The 20,894-nt window shown below is 36.6% G+C and overlaps 1 protein-coding gene across 14 annotated transcripts in view; it reads right to left on the bottom strand.

Annotated features, from left to right (window-relative positions):
- The window catches only part of BTRC (beta-transducin repeat containing E3 ubiquitin protein ligase), a 175,721-nt gene that overhangs the window by 71,080 nt on the left and 83,747 nt on the right, over positions 1 to 20,894 (bottom strand). For 9 of the 14 annotated variants that reach the window (XM_005225560.5, XM_005225565.4, XM_005225564.4 and 6 more), the window contains 1 exon segment: positions 10,498 to 10,575. The exons of the other annotated variants lie outside the window; for them this stretch is intronic. In XM_005225560.5, the coding sequence (XP_005225617.4) occupies positions 10,498 to 10,575 (78 nt within the window). 14 annotated transcript variants of the gene reach the window in all.

Here is a 20,894-nt window from a genome sequence, read left to right as displayed (position 1 = left end):
CACTGAAAACCGAAAAAAAAAAGGCTTAGAAAAATTTTAAAAGACAAATGGAGATACAGACCATGTCCGCACACTGGAAGACTCTTATTATTGAGCAGTTAATTCTATGCAAATAGATATTTGAGTTTCAAAAAAATCCAAATCAACACCCCACAGACTTCTTTTTAATAGAAATTCTAACGATTCTAAAATTTATATAGAAGTGTAAAGTAACTATAGCCAAAACAATATTAAAAATAAAAATGTGGAGGACTCACACTACCTGATTCCAACAAAGCTACAATAATCAAGACAGTGCAGAGTTCAGTGCAAGGACAGACACCTCTAAAAAAACAGAAGACCTTGAACTCATCTTCTGTGTCAAGCAGGGACATGAAGTAGGAGTTGGTCAGGGCCTCAGCCACTGATACCCTTTGCTCTGCATACAGCAGCAAGCAGCCTCCTTTCCAGGAGGTTCAGAAATAGACTACATTTGTTCAGCCAACTGATTTCTGACAAAGGCACCCATGTAATTCAATGGAGGAAAGGAAAGTCTTTTCAGCAATGGTTCCAAACCAAGTGAATAAAAAAAGTATGGGGATTGTACAACACAGGGAATATAGCCAAAATTTTATAGTAAGTATAAATGTAGTATAACCTTTAAAAACTGTGAATCACTATACTGTACACCTGTAACTTATTATAGTATGGTATGAAATACATCAACTATATTTTAATAAAAATATAAATAATAATTAAACAAATAAATACTAAAATCACTAGCCAAGCAAACAAATCAGAAAGTAAGTACACTACAATGTTAATAATAAACTGAAGGAAGAAATAAACTATCTTAATAATTTTCAGTCCAAAAAAAGTATGGGAAAATAATGAGCCTCAAACTTTATCTCACAGCACACTTAAGAATTAATTTGAAATGGGCCAGAATTCAAGGTAAAAGCTAAATTTTATAAAGCTTCTGGAGTAAATTCTAGAAGGTACGGGTTAACTGACTGAACTTCATTCAAAAATCAGAAACTTCTCATCAAAAACACACCATGAATAAACAGGCAAGATACAGATTGTGAGAAGATATTCAGAACACATATCTGACAAAGGTCTGTTATCTAGAACTAAGATAGACAAAAAAGATCTTCATGACCCAGATAATCACGATGGTTTGAACCTAGAGCCAGACATCCTGGAATGCGAAGTCAAGTGGGCCTAAGAAGCATCACTACAAACAAAGCTAGTGGAGGTGATGGAATTCCAGTTGAACTATTTCAAATCCTAAAAGATGATGCTGTGAAAATGCAGCACTCAATATGCCAGCAAATTTGGAAAACTCAGCAGTGTCCACAGGACTGGAAAAGGTCAGTTTTCACTCCAATCCCAAAGAAAGGCAATGCCAAAGAATGCTCAACTGCTACTGCTGCTAAGTCGCTTCAGTCGTGTGCAACTCTGTGCGACCCCATAGATGGCAGCCCACCAGACTCCTGTCCCTGGGATTCTCCAGGCAAGAATACTGGAGTGGGTTGCCATTTCCTTCTCCAATGCGTGAAAGTGAAAGCGAAGTCACTCAGTCATGTCCAACTCTTCGCGACCCCGTAGACTGTAACCTAACCAAGCTCCTCCATCCATGGGACTTCCCAGGCAAGAGTACTGGAGTGGGTTGCCATTGCCTTTTCTGAAGAATGCTCAAATTACAGCACAATAGCACTCATCTCACATGCTAGCAAAGTAATGCTCAAAATTCTCCAAGCTAGGCTTCAACAGTATGTGAACTGTGAACTTTCAGGTGTTCAAGCTGGTTTTAGAAAGGGCAGAGGAACCAGAGATCAAATTGCCAACATCTGCTGGATCATCAAAAAGCAAGAGAATTCCAGAAAAACATCTATTTCTGTTTTATTGACTATGCCAAAGCTTTTGACTGTGTGGATCACCATAAACTGTGGAAAATTCTTAAAGAGATGGGAATATCAGACTACCTGACCTGCCTCTTGAGAAACCTATACGCAGATCAGGAAGCAAATTAGAACTGGACATGGAACAAGAGACTGGCTCCAAATCAGGAAAGGAGTATGTCAAGGCTGTATATTGTCACCCTGCTTATTTAACTTATATGCAGAGTACATCATGAGAAACACTGGGCTGGATGAAGCACAAGCTGGAATCAAGATTGCAGGGAGAAATATCAATAACCTCAGATATGCAGATGACACCACACTTATGGCAGAAAGCGAAGAACTAAAGAGCCTCTTGATGAAAGTGAAAGAGGAGAGTGAAAAAGCTGGCTTAAAGCTCAATATTCAGAAAACTAAGATCATGGCATCTGGTCCCATCACATCATGGCAAATAGATGGGGAAATGATGCAAACAGTGACAGATTTTACTCTTGGGGGGTCCAAAATCACTGCAGATGGTGACTGCAGCCATGAAATTAAAAGACGCTTACTCCTTGGAAGGAAAGTTATGACCAACCTAGATGGCATATTAAAAAGCAGAGACATTACTTTGCCAACAAAGGTCCATCTAGTTAAAGTTATGGTTTTTCCAGTAGTCATGTATGGATGTGAAAGTTGGACTATAAAGAAAGGTGAGCACTGAAGAACTGATGCTTTTGAACTGTGGTGTTGGATAAGACTCTTGAGAGTCCCTGACTGCAAGGAGATCCAACCAGACCATCCTAAAGGAAATCATTCCTGAATATTCATTGGAAGGATTGATGTTGAAGCTGAAACTCCAATATTTTGGCCACCTGATGCGAAGAACTGACTCATTGGAAAAGACCCTGATTGTGGGAAAGTTTGAAGGCGGAGGAGAAGGGGACGACAGAGGATGAGATGGTTGGATGGCATCACCCACTCAATCAATGGACATGAGTTTGAGCAAGCTCTGGGAGTTGGTGATGGACAGGGAGGCCTGGTGTGCTGCAGTCCGTGGGGTCGCAAAGAGTCAGACACAACTGAGCAACTGAAGACAGACAATGCAATTTGTTTAATGCAAAAAAACCCCCAGATACTTAAGAAAATATATTAATAGCCAATAAATACATGAAAAAGTATTTAACACATGCTCACCAAAAAAACTTAAAGGACATTCATAACAACTTCATTTTAAAAAAATGAAAATAGCTCAAGTGTCTATCAAACGAAGAAAACAAAGTGTAGTATATTTATTCAATGGAATATATTATACAGTAAAAGAGAATGAACAACTGGATAAACACAGCAGTATAGTGAATCTCATAAACATTATGCTGAGTGAGAGTGAGACCCCAACATGTATGATTCTATTACACACAATTCAAGCAAGGTGAAACTAATCTATGACAGGAAGCTGATCAATGTTTGATTCATTGTGGACAGGGAAACTGGTTGGAAAGGAGAATGAGGGAACTTTCTTGGGTAATGAAAATGTCCTATAGCTTGATTGGGGTGGTGGTTACATAGTTGAAAAGATGTCAAAAATTCAGTGACTTATGCAATTAATATATATGTAATTCACTGTATGACATCTTTATTTCAATGAAAATATAAAAGTATGCAGTTAACATTTCGGGGATAAAGCACTAGAGGTTTGAACAGTTAATAAAAATGTTATTTTATTTTTCTGAAGAAAAAAAAAAAAGTCATGGCAGGTAGAAAACGAATTTTTCTCCAAAATTTTTTTACCCTCAGAAATGAGTATAATACAACTCAGGGGAACATTAGTTAGATTCAGGAACTTGCAGGAGTTTCCAGAGTAGGGATGTGCATGCATGCTAAGTCGCTTCAGTCATGTCTTACTCTATGCGACCGTATGGATTGTAGCCTGAGAGATTCCTTTGTCCATGGGATTCTCCAGGCAAGAATACTGGAATCTTCCTACTTCAGGGAATCTTCCCGACCCAGGGATTGAACCCATGTCTCTTAAGTCTCCTTCAATGGCAGGCAGGTTCTTTACCACTAGCGCGACCTGGGAAGCCCAAGGATATATACAGGTTTTTATTTTTTAGACATTTCATCTGTAAAATGGGTATATGATCTTCTTTTTCTCCAAAGGAAGTCACCTAGATTAGTAAACTAAAACTGGTCAGAGTCCTTAGATCAGTATGAAACAAAAAGGCCAAAGAATCCAATATTTTACTTTCAGTATTTTACTATTGTAAGACTCCTTTCAGCTAAAACAAACTAGTGAGTATAACAGCCACAGGCAAGATAGGTTCTATCTCCGCACAACATCTGAAAAGGTAGCTTCATTGCTAAACCAGAGGCAGAGAGCTTTGCGTTGGAGTACTTTAATACGTTTTTATATAGCATATAAAGCACATAAGCATAAACCAGTAAGATGCCTTGCTGAAAACTACCTGCTTTGTAAAAGCAGGCTGTAATTCTGAACAAGTTTTCAATTTTCACACTGCTGCTAGGGTAAAACATTTTAAAGAGTTTAATTTTTTACAATGGATTCAATGACATAGGATTATCTAACAAAGTAATGGCTAATCAATAGAAGGTTTAGTTGTCAGGTGAAACATATAACACACTAAAAGGGATTGATTGCCAGACTTCTCCTTATTTACTAGAAGGTATATATTTAAAATGACACAAACTTGTTACCAGGCTGCATTTTTTTTAACCTTGCAAAAAGCTGCTTAAGAAATCTGTTCAGCAGCCCTATAGCAAAACAAGATATACTATAATGAAAATGGCTAGTGACTGGGGGGTGGGAAGGAGTATACAGGGACCTTCAGATATATATATATAGAAATATATATATATATATAGGACAGAGAAAGCAAACTAAAAGCAACACCTAGGAAAGGTGAAACTGAACTTTAAAAATGCCACAATGATGCTATCAAATCTCATTCAATAGATGCAAAGCTGTATCTGATCTCATTCCATGTTGCTCTTATGGTAGATTTTTTTTTTAAGGACTCATGCAACTGGGTACAATAGCCCCTCCTACCTTTTTAATGGTACATCCAGATTAAGCACTGAACACAAAATAAATTGGGCCCATATGGACTTCAACCAGCATATAAACTGTTTCCTTTATAATTTATTCACAGTATCTTATGTCTCTATATGAAAATATACTTTTTATGGTCATTGCAACCCAGGAGTTCAATAATATTTTTTCTACTAAGTCAGTGATTACACAATTTATCAAAGAATGATTACACTGAAATAAAAATAAAACAAAATGCCAACCCCCTATACGGTCTTCCTTCCTCAAAGTAATTTTAAGACTGCTGATTATTAAATTGCTTCTTTTTGAAAACGGGTTTTTGTAGCAAGACACAAATTGCAAAAGCCATGTTTAAAAAACAAAAAAGTTATTAGACTCTAAAGGATTCAGCCAAAGTGGGAAGTTAAATAAACAAATCACTTCATCAGACTTGGAAAGATGACTTTTGTCTTACTTAAGAGACCTACATTAATTACCTTTAAGGTCTTTTACACGGACTATTTAAAAGAAGTACAATTTATTTATTTCAAATGAGGTGCTTCTTCTGAAGTATTAAATAATGTCTACAAATGCAAAAGCATTTTTATAAATAGGTAATTAAAACAGATGACTAAAATTAAGTCAAGCTGCAAAACATTACCCAGGATGCACTATGTTTTTGTGTTGTTTTTTTTTAATAAACATCTCAGGCAATTTTTTTCCATCCGAAGCCCAAAGCACTTCAGGAGAAAAAAAAGAAGTAGGAATTTCATAGGGGAAAAAACATACCTATATAATGAAATAATGCCAAACCCCAAACTAAAGTATTTACAAGATAGTCCCTGAAGCACAGTTTGTCATATTGCAATTACACCTTGCCTACTGCCAAGCCAAAGTGCTTACTATTTCCACTAGGGGGAGAAATATCTTAACACAAAACAACGGCAGATATGGAATGGGTTTTCTTGAGCAATTATCAGAACAAAGCTCCCTTGGCTGTGTGTACCTTCTAATTACTCAATACAATTAAAATGACTAACCTAAAACAAATAGGAAAAAAAACCTGCCAGCCTGATATGGGGGACTTCATTAAACCTTTCCCCCTCATCAATCAAATCAGAAAGAAGGGAATGCCATTACATATTATACAAACACTACAGAGCTATTAAAGGAAGTAAATTCAGTGAGTTTCTCTCTCTTTTTTTTTTATAAAGGAAGTGGCTCTCTTGAAAAAGAAATGTCGTGGTATTTACCCATCTGGATGCTGCTTGAAAACAAATTGTCCTCCTAAGAGCAGAAATACAGTATGTTTTCTCTCAGTTCACTGGCTTATGAATGACTTTTTGTTGTTGTTGTTGTTTTGTTCAAACACATGATAATGTCATTTTCTGTGTCAGTGATGTGCTTGTTCCTCCTACTCATCCAACTGTATAAAGGAGCTATGCCAATCAGACCTCCATGCTTACACTGGATTGTTTTAAGTTCTTTACCGCTGGTTTCTGTGCATCTACTCCAAGTTAATGTTTAGAACAGCATAGGAATTTAGGGGAGGGGTGGGGTGGTAGGAAAGGAAAACAGCTACTTATTCCTTCTAAAAGGCTTATGCAGTTCCTTTTATAAGGCCCAGTCATTAACAGAAAATGACAACAGAGTCATTTTTCTTCAGCTGACAATTGCGACATTTTTCCAGCAGCATGCAAGGTGTTGAAAACCTGGCAGCTGTTACCTCCTGGGATGAAGATACTTTTTTATCCTCCCTTGACAGTTTAACTCAGTGGGTCAGCACCTTTAAAGACTGCAAAGTATCCTTGAAGAGGATGGAAGCTTGAATTACTGCTCCCTCCCTAATCAATGTAAACCCTCACTGCAGGTGAAGCCTCCATCTATAGAGGTGCATGGGGGAGGAAAATGTAATGCCCTGAGCCAGATGGTTTTTATCTTGTTTTTAAAGAATAAAGGAACAAGCTAACAAGGGAGACAGCTACTTTGTTAGCTTCTTGGCCTCTCTCATGGCTTTGCATCCCCAGGGTTCCAGCTACACAAGAGAAAGAATACCGAAAAACGTAAACACTTAAAGAAATATAACTAGAGGGCTGGCATCATGCTGCTTTCAAAGAGTTGAGACGGCTCTACTCAATGCTTTATTTATCACTACCCACGTTCTCAGGATGGTAAGTGGACACATACACAAAAGGAATGGGGGATGGGGGAGGGATTAGACCGAGGTCACAATTTACTCAATTACAGAGAAAGGCAGGGTTGACAGATCCTATTAGCACCAATGTGAAGCTAAGAAGGAGTATGCATGTTGTAAGGCTATGTTTTCAAAAAGTAATGAGTACTTTCATGTATCCTCTCAGGCCTTTGCCCTTGTTTGCAGATATGAGTACTATGAACACAGTTGCTATGGTTTTCTGGGCTTCACATTCTAGGAATAAAAGTAAAAAGAAAATTGTAGCTACTCTGTACAACTTTTAAATAAAAGTTTACACTTAAAAATAACAAGAGATCAGAAGATTATTCAGAAATTTAGAAAATTAAAAGAATAATTACATCCCCCCACCCCACCCCCACCTCCCAACTCTACTGCCTTCTGATGTTGGATATAAAATGGAAAAGCAGGTATACAAAACAACTTGGTGACACAGGGAGTAATGTCTTCTGACTTTCTCTTTCAATATTTTTTCTGCTAATGTCTTTCTCAAGTCTTAGAATTATGGTTATGGTAACCTCATAATACAAGTCAGGGAGTGTTCTTTTCTACTCTGTTTTCTATTTTGGTGTTATTTATTCCTTAAATGTTTGATAGAGTTCACCAGAAAACTATGTGGGCCTTTTGATAATTCAGTTTTTTCAACAGACATAGGGCTCTTCAAATTTTGTTTCACCTTGTTTTGGTATCAGTAAGTTGTGTTTTTCAAGGAATTGGTCCATATCATCAAAGATGCCAAATTTTTGGTATAAAGCTATTTATAATATTCCCTTTTACCTTTTTAATTTAAGAACTGTAGTGATAATACTTCTTTCAGTTCCTCTAACAGTTAAATAACTCTAAATTAACAGGCGTGTTCATATCCTATCAACAATGATTAAACTATACTTTAGAATATATAAGCTCTAAAATTAGTTTAAAACAACACTAAATTTATTAGAACATAACAGTATTTTAAAATCAGTAGTTAAAGAGTGGTAAACCCCATTAGAAATAGTATGCAAAAGAATGTCAAGTTAAGGGACTAGGCCACATGATGCAAATCCTGCTTATATAGACCTGAGGTAAAAGGCAGCTCTGACATCTTTTTATCTATATAACTTGACTAAAGGTGGGGTAGGGAGAGCAAATGGCATTTCATTATTGTCCTATGCATGGAGAAAAGAGGGTGTTTAAACAGCTTCTATACTATACCCTACATTAAGAAACTCGGTGATGGGGTAATCAAGTTCAGAGTAGTCCTGGACAGCTGCCCTGTGACCCGCTTGTATTGACCCCTGTTATTCATCACTCATCCCTAAGATTGAGAGGGCAAGCTCCTAGGGAGTGACCACCACAATAGACAGACACAAGCCAACAGTAATCTGGTTCCAGCAAAAAACCAGATGGCACTGCAATAAATTTACAAATCTGCATTCATGGGGCTGTTAAAACACCCAGAAGCTAAAAGACTCTGAGGGCCCCAGGAGGATCTCTTACTTCCCCATTTCTAAAGGCCATTTCTCTTTCCAAGAACAGAGTTCATGCTCTTCACAAAGAGAATAGAGATAAAACCCTTTACAAAGAAAGAAGGGGGGAAAGCCTCATGACCTAATTAATCTCCAGAGCTTGGATCTCAACACTGAATGACATATATTAGAAAAATAATTTTGGAGTACTAGGAGGATAAAAACAAACCTAAAAAACGGTTGTTAAATTAAAGCAGATGGGGTAAAGAGAACCTGCTAAAAAAGCAATGAAAAAAAAATTAATTTTTTTTCAAACACTGCACAAAACAGATCTTGCAAGTAGAAAATGATTCAATAATGTATGCATTTATTTTTTAAATGAATCAGATTAGTCCCATGTGTGACCTGCTGGTCCATCTGTATGTGCTGGACTTAATAGGCACGATTCTCTCTCTTGCTTCAGTTTGAAGTATGAGAGAGATAAATTTAGTTTAATTTTCAACAGATCAGCCTATCCATTTTCCAAATGGACCATCTGGATCAGCCTATTAAAATTAATTTATAACTTTGCAGAGTGAAAATTCGTTTGTTAGCTTAAATAAAGTTGCCAAAACTTTTTGTCATGTCATTGTTTTCTGACAGTTGTTTCTGTATAGTGGGCAGAGTGTTTCCACTTCCAAATTTATCTTATTCAGTTTCATCCTATATATTTAGATTTACAGATCAGGTGTTTATCTCCAAGAGTTAACGCTCTAACTAAACAATATCAATGCTTGATGATCATCTGGCTATTTACCAAGGCTTCCTGAACTGATTCAATTCTACTTACAATTATTTTTATAAAAAAATTTTGCATCCAAAATTGTTTTAACATAAATAAAAGAACGATGTGTCACGATTTCAAATACTTTTCCCCTAAATTTACATTGTCTACAGATTAGAGGTAGAGGGCTGAAGTAAAAATGCTTTGGCAACACTGAGATCTTTCAAATCACTGACTTGCTAATTAAACAAGTCATCAAATCTTTCTCGGCCTCCATTTTCTTCATCTATAAACTGGAAATCATATCTAGCAACTTTACACGGTTCTTGTGAGGGTTAAGTAAAATTAAGTATCAGGTTCACAGTGGGCACGCAACAAATATTCAATCTCTTCTTTTTCTTAGAATAATGCCATAGATGCAAGTAAATTAAAACTATTTTTACTACTGCTGGTGCTCATCTACTCCAATTTTATATTTAAAATAAATATTTGTGCATACCTATTCTTTGGCAACACTATAAGAACTTGTTTTTGCTGCCAGTGGGAGATGGAAGATGTTAGAGGTTGCTACAGGCAGTGAGAAGAACCTATTTTTTGACCAAATGTTTTTTAACATTTTAGTTTTTAAAAACAGAGCACCACAGAATTGAACTTTCAAAGAATGTATTACCTTTGAGGAGTCGGGGCACTGTGGTGAGTAAAAATTATTTTAAAGTTGTCATTAATATTGTCCTTTACTTCCAGAAAAAGCAAACAAATTTGCTCAGACTTTAGGAGCTAACTTAATTACAGGTAGATCCCTTTTGGTTTTTATTATTTTTTAGCGTATGAAGAATCTTAATAAAAAAGTAAGGTTTAAACTATCTACTATCTGCATTTAAGATACATTTCAAGTTATTTTTCCCTGAATAAGAAAACTTTCCTTTGATTTTGTTTTCACTACGTGTAAACAAATGACTGCCCTGTACTTGTACAACTAGGATATTTTTTAAATGACTGGGAAAACAATGTTAACTGATTGAAATTGATGGCTTGAGAGCCAGACCAACTTCAGAGTATTCTTAATTTAAGCTCCAGTACTTAACAAATGGCAAATTGAGGGTTTCCTGTCTTTTGTTTTGTTGTTGGTAGCTTTTTATTTTAAGTAAGACTGAATTTCATACCTGTCTAAGTGAATTCTTCTCTGGTATTATCTTCCTAGGGGGTTCGCCATTATTACAGTCTTCTCTCTCTGAGGAATTCTGTGAAAGAAAGTAAGCTTTAATTCAGTTCTCATTATCTTCAATCTTATTCTGTGGGAGTAAACTGAATTACATTTCTAATTCTGTAAGCTAGAATACCGTGTATATTTATGTATTTGTTCATATGAAGATTTATATACATATAGACATACACTTATGTAAAGGAAAACATATGCCCATGTATATAAATAAATGTATGTAGGGACCTAGGTGGGAAAGTATTTCATCTATATTTAAGCACTGCCCAGCAGATCATATTCATTATAAGTCTAGTTTATCATTCTTTAGAAATGCAGGTTGGCACTGGACACAAAAAAGCTCCAGAGGGTAAAGCATCTGCCTGCAATCCCGGAGACCTGGGTTTTATCCCTGGGTCAGGAAGACTCCCTGGAAAAGGAAATGGCAACCCACTCTAGTACTCTTGTCTGGAAAATTCCATGGACGGAGAAGCCTGGTAGGCTACAGTCCATGGGGCTGCAAAGAGTCGGACACGACTGGGTGACTTCACTCATACTTAGCTGGTAACAACTTAAGCCAGGATTACTGCCTCCTCTTAATTAGTTTTAAACCATAGTAAAGTTTGATTGATCCAAGTTCTCAAAGTCAGATCCTAGAAAAAATTTAGTTATTTCTCTTCCTCTCTTCTCAGATTTGATTTTATTAAAAATAGTGCTTAGTTAGCTCAACGCAATAAAATTTAATCAGGGTTTAACAGTTAAAATCCACTCTTGCCACTATAAACTCAAATAGCAGTTAGAAGACCCTAAAATGTCAATGAGATGTTTAATACTTAAAAAGAGGGAAATAGATGCACGATACTGATACTGGATGCTTGGGGCTGGTGCACTGGGACGACCTAGAGGGAGGGTATGGGGAGAGAGGAGGGAGGAGGGTTCAGGATGGGGAACACAGGTATACGTGTGGCAGATTCATTTCGATATTTGGCAAAACTAATACAATATTGTAAAGTTTAAAAATAAAATAAAATTTAAAAAAATTTTTTTATTTAGTTCAAAGTATTTAAAAAAAAAAGAGGGAAATACTAATTCAGTTAGAAGCAAGTTCAGAGTTCTAAATATCAACAGAGTAAAAAGGCAACCCATAAAATGGGGGGAAGATTGCAAATTATTTATCTGATAAGGAATTAACATCCAGAATATAGACAGATGTTGTAAAAACTCAACAACAAAAAACAGAACCACCTGATTCAAAAGTGGATGAAGGACTTGAATAGACATTTACCCAAGAATATATACAAATGGTCAACAAGCACATGAAAGGATGTTCAGTATCACTACTCATTTCATAAATGAACAGCAAAACTACAAGGTACCATACATTCATTAGGTAGGCTACTATCAAAAACAAACAAGCAAAAAAACAGGTATTGATGAGGCTGTTGAAAAACTGGAACTTTTGTGCATCTCTGGGGGGAATGTAAAATGGTATATCTGCTATGGGAAACATTATGGTTTCTCAAAGAATTAAAAAAGGAATTACTACATGATCCAACAATTCCATCTCTGAGTACATACTCAAAAGAACTGAAAGGGGAGTTTTAAAGAGATATTTGTACATCTGTGTTTGTGGCAGCATTATCCACAACAGCTAAAACATGGAAGCAATGCAAGTGTATGCTGATGGATGAATGGTTAAGTAAAATGCAGTATATACTTACAATGGAATAATATTCAGCCTTAAAAAGGAAGGAAATTCTGACACATATCACAAAATTGTTGAATCTTTAAGATATTATACTAAGTGAAATAAGCTAGTCATAAAAAGATAAATACAGTATGATTCCACTGACATAACACACTTAAGAGTATTCAAAATCATACATACAGAAGATAGAATGTTGGTTACCAGGGCTATGAGAAGGAAGGAATGAGGAATTATTGTTCAATGGGTAGAGTTTCAGTTTAACCAGATGAAAAGAGTTATGGAGATGAATGGGGGTGATGGTTGCACAACATTATGAATGTATTTAATATCACTGAACTCTATACTTTTAAAATGGTTAAGATGATAAATTTTATGTGTATTTTACCACATTAAAAAACAACTGAAAAAAATCTGGTAATCAACACATGTAAATCACTATCTGCAAGGCAAAATACAGAAAACTGAAATACACACTATTTGGGCTCTATTTTCCACAATTACATGTATGAGTGTGTGCTAAGTCACTTCAGTCATGTCTGACTGTTTGTGACCCTGTGGACATAGCCCGCCTGGCTCCTCTGTCCATGGGATTCTCCAGACAAGAATACTGGAGTGGGTTGCCATGCTCTCATCCAGTTACGTGTGTAATGTTAGTATTTTAGAAAGTGCAGCTGATTTACTCATTATATTACATATATTCATCATATTCTAACTGAGGAGTTACTTTCAGATCCAAAAATTATATCCAACATGAGTTTATCTGAAAAATTTCATACAAGTATGAAATTGAATACAGGATCATAATGGTGTTTTAAACTTAGATAGTATACATTTTTTGCATTTTGTATCAAGAAGCCCTCTATGGCTAACATCTGTGTGCCTTCTGTGTCACACCTTGATAGGCCAGCACACTAAGGTGTTCCTTCTGGCCAGAAATCTCTCATGAGGTTTAACTTGATATTTTACATTTGTAATGATCACTTTACATTAAAGGTCCCTAAAATCAATACAAAGAAAAAGAAAAAAAAATGTTATGTTACAAGCTAGGGATAGAGGCTCAATAACTTCAGAATTCTAACTGCTTTTACTCTCCTATACAAATGAACTGTATTCAATTAAGCCAGTATTCAATTTTAAACTTATAATCTGTTAAGTAATTACTTCCCAGTCCATGAAGTTACACACCCTCCTTTAAATAAAATACCATTTCAGATCACCTAAACCTGTTTAATTCAACGTAAGGTCCTATATTTAAAATTGTTTTTTTTTAAATTTCATCATAATAAAGTTGGAAGCTTAATTACTTTCTGGTGAAAGTCTGTTATACTGAAGACATTATAAATCACATTTTTACTCTACAGGTGCTTTGGATGAAACAAAATTGATGGCAAACTCTCTACACTAAATTACATAGCAAAAAAACCTGTGATCTTAACCTAATACGATGAGTCAGTTCAGTTCAGTTGCTCAGTTGTGTCCGACTCTCTGAGACCCCACAGACTGCAGGACGCCAGGCTTCCCTGTCCATCAGTGAAGCCATCCAACCATCTCATCCTTTGTCGTCCCCTTTTCCTCCTGCCTTCAATCTTTCCCAGCATCCGGGTTTTTTCCAAGGAGTCAGTTCTTCAATCAGGTGGCCAAAGTGTTGGAGCTTCAGCTTCAGCATCAGTCCTTCCAATGGATATTCAGGACTGATTTCCTTTAGGATTGACTGGTTGGATCTCCTTGCAGGCCAAGGGACTCCCAAGAGTATTGTCCAACACCACAGTTCAAAAGCATCAATTCTTCAGTGCTCAGTGGCTATCTAGCCCAAATCAGCAATTTTCTTCCTCCTGACCCTCTATTTTTTTCTGATTTAGATGGGAAACTATTGAGTGAGCATTATAAGAATGTCTAAGGTATTAAAAGATAAAGGGAGCTAAAGGATGATTACTACCTTAGAGCAGAACACAGAGCTGAAGAGGAGCTCCTTTCCCTTCTCCATTCAATCAGGGCAAAGGATATACATATTATTTATTTTGTTGTCTAAAAAAAAAGGTAACTTTAACATTAACAAGCAAGAAAAGGAGAAAAACACTGTTACAGCTAGTTCTTTTTTAGATAGTTCAATAACCCAACATTTTTTGCTCTTTTTCCCGACTTCTTTTAATCATTTTTTACTTTTACTGGACCATCCACCATGAGAAAACAAATCAATTGAATTCAATCAATTCAAAAAATTCAATTATGTTGTTGCTTAAAACAGAGGTAGTGACATTAAACAGTCATGTTATCAGGAGCAAGGAGTAAGGTACCCTCCTCAAAGTGAAGAGGAGAGCCAGAAAGCCAGTGAATAAGAAATTAATAGCTCTACAGTCTTGAGGATGGCCGGGAATGATTAAACAGCCAACATACCTGATAGTCACTTTGGTGGTTCTCAAAGACTGTGCTCTCCAACACCACCCAGTTCAGTAGCACAGTTATTCCTTGTATCTTTAACTATGATGCATTCCAATAAGCAATATTCACAACTGCCCTTGGTCATATCAAGCTAAATTATGTCCAATTCTAAATTATGTCCAAGTGTAAATTATGTCCAATCAAGCTAAATTAAGTTCTACTTATGGGTAACTAAAAGATGTGGGTAAGACTCATGATACAAATTCAGTTCAGTTCAGTTCAGTCGCTCAGTCGTGTCCGACTCTGTGACCCCATGAATCGCAGCACGCCAGGCCTCCCTGTCCATCACCAACTCCCGGAGTTTACCCAAACTCGATGATGCCATCCAGCCATCTCATCCTCTGTCGTCCCCTTCTCCTCCTGCCCCCAATCCCTCCCAGCATCAGGGTTTTTTCCAATGAGTCAACTCTATGCATGAGGTGGCCAAAGTATTGGAGTTTCAGCTTCAGCATCAGCCGTTTCAATGAACACCCAGGACTGATCTCCTTTAGGATAGACTGGTTGAATCTCCTTGCAGTCCAAGGGACTCTCAAGAGTCTTCTCCAACACCACAGTTCAAAAGCATAATTCTTCAGTGTTCAGCTTTCTTCACAGTCCAACTCTCACCTTGCCCAAAACATATAACCTCAATCTGCTCATGAGAAACAACAGACTAGCCGGAATTGAGGGAAATCTTAGAAAATTTCTAGTCTGTACCTAACAAAAAAGCGTCAAGGTCATAAAATACAAAGAGAGACTAAGGAACTGTTACAGGTTAAAGAAAACTAAACAAACAAAACTGAATGCAGCCTGTGATCTGAAGTTATTTGGTGGGGGGAGGAGCTGAAACAAAATTGATGGTAAACTCCTCTGCACTGAATTATATAGTGAAAAATAAGTGATCTGAGCCTAACGGGGTAAGGACTATCGAGCCCATATCCACAATTTTCTTCTCCACCCTTTACTTCATCTGTTCTTGATAGGCAATTATTGAGTGGGCATTATGATATAAGGTTTGTATAAAGAACAATATCAGAATTATTGGAAAAATTTGAAACAAGTCTATAGATGAACTAATAACATCATATCAATGTTAATTTCCTGACTGTTTCTCTACTTTTAAAATTAACATGTGGAAAAACAAATTTTTGGGGGGTATAGTTCTATTGAGTTTTGAGAAAACCATAAAGTTATATAACCACTACCACAATCAAGATGTAAAGCAGTTACATTACCTTCCAAAATTCCCCTTGATAGAGTAAACTCCTTTCCCTAGGGATCACTGATTTATTTTTTTGTCTCAATAATTCTGTCTTTTCTAAGGCGTCATACAATGAATCATATAGTATGTAACTGTTTGAGTCTGTCTTCTCATCTAACATAAAAAATACATTCATTTGTGAGATTCATTTGTGTTCTTTCGTATTTCAGCAGTTCTTTCCTTTTTATTGGCAAGTAGTAGCACTGTATGGATGTACCAAAGTCTATTTATACACTCAACTTCCTGACTTCGACAGTCTGTACTGGGGTTTGTTTTTTTTTTTAAACTGAAGTATAGTTGATTTACAGTGTTTCAGGTATACAGCAAAGTGATTCAGCTATACATTTATATTTACTCTTTTTCAGATTCTTTTCCATTACAAGTTATTATATTAACTATAGTTCCTTGTGCTATATAGTAGGTCCTTATGTTTATCTATTTTATATACGGTAGTAGTGTTAATCCCCAATTCCAAATTTACCCCTCCCCCTTTCCCCCTTGGTAACCCTAGGTTAGGTTTGTTTTCTATGTCTGTGAGTTTATTTTTGTCTTGTAAATAAGTTCATTTGTGTCATTTGTACTATGGTTATTTAAAAGAATGTCCTTGGTCTTAGAAACATACAATGAAAATATTTAGGGGTAAAAGGACATGTGTCTGCAACTAACTTTAAAAGAGCTCAGAAAAAGTAATAAATAAATTGATGTTAATATATAAATGTGCATGCTAAGTTGTTTCAGTCGTGTTTGACTCTTTGGAACGCTATGGACTGTAGCCTGCCAAGTTCCTCTGTCCATGGGATTTAGCAGGCAAGAATACTGGAGTGAGCTGCCATGCCGTCGTCCAGGGGATCTTCCCAACTCAGGGGTTGAACCTGCACCTCCTGCATTGCAGGCAAATTCTTTGCCACTGAGCCATCGGGAAGCCCGTTAATATATATGTGTATGCCTGCAATGGACTGCAAGGAGATCCAACCAGTCCATCCTAAAGGAGATCAGTCCTGGGTGTTCATTGGAAGGACTGATGCTGAAGCTGAAACTCCAATACTTTGGCCACCTGATGCAGAGAGCTGACTCATTTGAAAAGATCCTGATGCTTGGAAAGACTGAAGGCAGGAGGAGAAGGGGATGACAGAAGAGGAGATGGATGGCATCACCAACACAATGGACATGGGTTTGGGTGGACTCCGGGAGTTGGTGATGGACAGGGAGGCCTGGCTTGCTGAGGTTCATGGAGTCACAAAGAGTCAGACATGACTGAGCGACTGAACTGAACTGATTGCCTGAAATGTGGGAGACCTGGGTTCAATCCCTAGGTTGGGAAGATCCACTGGAGAAGGGGTTACCCACTCCAGTATGCCTGGAAAATTTCATGGACTGTATAGACCATGGGGTCGCAAAGAGTCAGACACGACTGAGTGACTTTCACTTTACTTCACTTTATGTATTAATAGAGATCAAGCAAATGTGTTGACACATGGAGAATCTATGTAGAGTATAAGGGGATTTTATTTATTTATTTTTACTATTCTTTTAACTTTCTGTACATCTGAAATTATGTCAAAATAAAAATTAACCAAACAGATGAAATCCAGAAGAAAATATGTTAATAAATGGAAAAACAGAAGTCAGATAAATGAAAAATAAACTGAGGGAAAAAATTCCTTCAATAAAAATAAAAGTTGTATTTTACCACTTAAGCTTGAGCCAACTAGAAAAACCTGACTGCTCAAAACAACTCATTCACAACACTCAGATGGAACATTTCGTTATAGTAAATTATTTGCAGAATGTATGTGTAGTCCTGGAGTAACAATAGTGTATAAATATTAGCATTAAAATATTTCTACTACATAACTTGTTACCTTTTATATTAACTTGAATATTTATGCCTTAACCCAGCATTCACTAATTTAGAATTTTTAAGGGCAGAATAAAAGCCTCACTGACAACTTTGAATTTAACTTCAAACTGGAAGCATTAGAGTTATAACAGCTGCAGACATGCAGACTTAGTAACAGAAAGGGTAGGTAAAACAGACTTGGTAGGTAAAAGTCAAATGAAATACTACTAAAGCTCATGTGTTAGATCTCAGGGATGTTATGTATTTTGGATAAAATGTTTCCAGAAGTAACCCGGAGGTGAATAAAAAAGAAAAAAGGAATCACATTAAAAAAAAACTGTCTCAAAATCAACATATCCAAATTTAAAGCACTCTTTACCATCCTCACCCATTTAGGCTAGCTCTTTCCTTCTCAACTTTCTATCCCAGACTTAAATCCTCAGAGTCAATTTTACTCATCCCTCCCATCCCCACCTTTTCTTTTTTTTTCTTTAAATAGATTGAAGCCAATTTTAGGTCTTCAATTTTTCCTTTGAGTCATGTATTTTAATAGATCTAACCTTAGTTTTGCATTTTACTCTAATCTAGACCACCAATACCTCTTATCAGTGTTACTACTGTTGAGATCGTCTTCTGGCCTCCTTGCCTAAATCTGTATCTGCTCCATTTCATATACTACTGTCGGAATCATTGTTCTAAAAAGACTACTCCTCTGCTAAAAACCTTTTATGACTCTCTGTCATCTACAGGATAAATCCAAACTTCTTAGTACAGATAGCATCCACAATTAGGCCAATTTCCATTAAAGTCTCCTGCACCATTTACATGTTATTTAGCATTCTTCAAAATAAGAAAAGCACTCAAATTAGCACTTTACTTCTATTTGGAAACACTGTTTTATTTCTCTGTTTTATCTCCATATGAACAAGCTTCCACCCCAGCCTTGCAGTGTAGGTTTCTTCGGGGCAGGGCCAGTTGCTTTTCCCCCTTCACTTTCCAGTAGTTGTTGTTCAGCTGCTAAGTCATATCTGACTCTTAGTGACTCCGTGGACTGTGAAGCATGTCAGGCTCCCCTGTCCTTCATTATCTCCCGGAATTTGCTCAGATTCATGTCTGTTGAGTCAGTGATGCTAGTCTAACCATCTCATCCTCTGCCACCCTCTTCTCCTTTGCCTTCAATCTTTCCCACAAAGCTTGAGAGCATAATATGAGTTTTTAAATGTTTATTAGATTGAGTACTATTGCCAGATTAATCTTTCTTAATCACCACTAATTTTTTCTTCAAAAATGTATAGTGGCTCTTTGTTTCCATGAAATCAAATATAAAGTTCTAGGCCTGGTTTTCAAGATCTTCCAGAATTTCCTGCTACATTATATCAAGTTATTTCCCTCAACGTACTTTTTTTTTTCTGCCCTAGTTAAGCAAGTCTCTTCATAGTCTCATAAACATGATTTGGTCTTGAAATTTCCAAGCTAGAAGGATCTTTATTAACACTAGTCTAGAATTATAAACACAATTACTTAATCAATTCAAGTCCTACCCATTCTTAAAATGAGTTTCAACTTCTTCTCCTCTAAGAAAGTATACAACTATTCCATCTTATCTTACTGGAAATTTCTTAACATTTTTATTTGGTCCACACAGTTTGGCACTTAAATAGATGAATGTTTGTATCTACTCTCAAGTACCCAATAAGACTGAAAGCTTACTGGACAGTCTTTGTGGTTCCCTCTACCTCGCAACACATTACATAATATACAGATAATAAGGTCTTAATAAATAACTGAAACCCTATACCCACACCATCCAGATAGCTTTAAAAATGGTTTCCACAGCAGAGAAACTTCAAAGTGAAAGCCAACTACAGTCTTATCATTCTATCAATTTAATGCCAGTATAATTTACAGGAGGAAACTGTAAGCCCCTGCTCTAAATAAAGTTTTATTGAAACTTGCTGCTGCTGCTGCTAAGTCGCTTTAGTCGTGTCTGACTCTGTGCGACCCCACAGACGGCAGCCCACCAGGGTCCCCCGTCCCTGGGATTCTCCAGGCAAGAACACTGGAGTGGGTTGCTGTTTCCTTCTCCAATGCATGAAAGTGAAAAGTCAAAGTGAAGTCGTTCAGTCGTGTCTGACTCTTAGCGACCCCATGGACTGCAGCTTACCAGGCTCCTCCATCCATGGGATTTTCCAGGCAAGAGTTCTGGGATGGGGTGCCACTGCCTTCTCTGTTATTGAAACTAAGCCATCCTCATTTATTACCATTTATCTGTGGCTGCTTTTACACTGCAATGGCAGAGGTGGGTGGTCAGGACAGAGATCCTATGGACTACAAAACCTCAAATGTTTATTATCTGGTCCTTTACAAATAAAGTTTGCCAACCCTTCATTAAGAAGGAAAAGTTCTTTGGTTGGTAAAGTATTCCTAGCTTTTCAGAGGTTTATGGATGGAGCAATATTCTCCACTACCTAGTAAGTGGCTTATTTACTGTTTTCAGTTATCTATTCGAACACACAACTCCTGATGACATGGATAATTAAGAGTTGATTATATAATCAAATAAAAAACTAAACTAATTTACACAGTGATGAAAAGTCAAGCCACTCATAATGACTCATAATAATCTTTGAGTAAGCATCTTGCTCAAGGTTGGATGGTGCAACAGCCTAAGCCTGTTTGAAAAGACATCTGCTATAAATAAAATAACCAGCTCTAAAACTAGAAGTAATGTTTTCCACCTATGCCACAACTCTTCACTGGGAGAATTAAATGGTCTCTGCAGCCAGGAAAAATTGTATCATTTTAGCAAAGCAGGCAAATTGTGGTGAATTAAAACTCTGATTTTGAATCAGTTGTTTATCATTATATAAAATGACAACCCATGTAAAGAGAAAAATCTTGAGGCCAATTTCTATAGCTAGTTGCAAACATCATATTATGCATGGGCTTGATCTGTAAATCAGTAATTGGATTCATATTTTTCTCATTACCTTATTATATGATTTGGAGCTAATTATAACCTCCAAAAATATATACGACCTGCAATTTTCAAAAATAGGAACAATTATTATTCTGCAAGTTTAAAAGGTGAGTTAGTTACATGGATAAAAATCTTTCAAACTATTCAATGAAAGG

Source organism: Bos taurus, chromosome 26, assembly GCF_002263795.3.
Source record: "Bos taurus isolate L1 Dominette 01449 registration number 42190680 breed Hereford chromosome 26, ARS-UCD2.0, whole genome shotgun sequence".
NCBI classification, from domain to species: domain Eukaryota; kingdom Metazoa; phylum Chordata; class Mammalia; order Artiodactyla; family Bovidae; genus Bos; species Bos taurus.
This window is presented reverse-complemented; position numbering and strand designations above follow the sequence as displayed.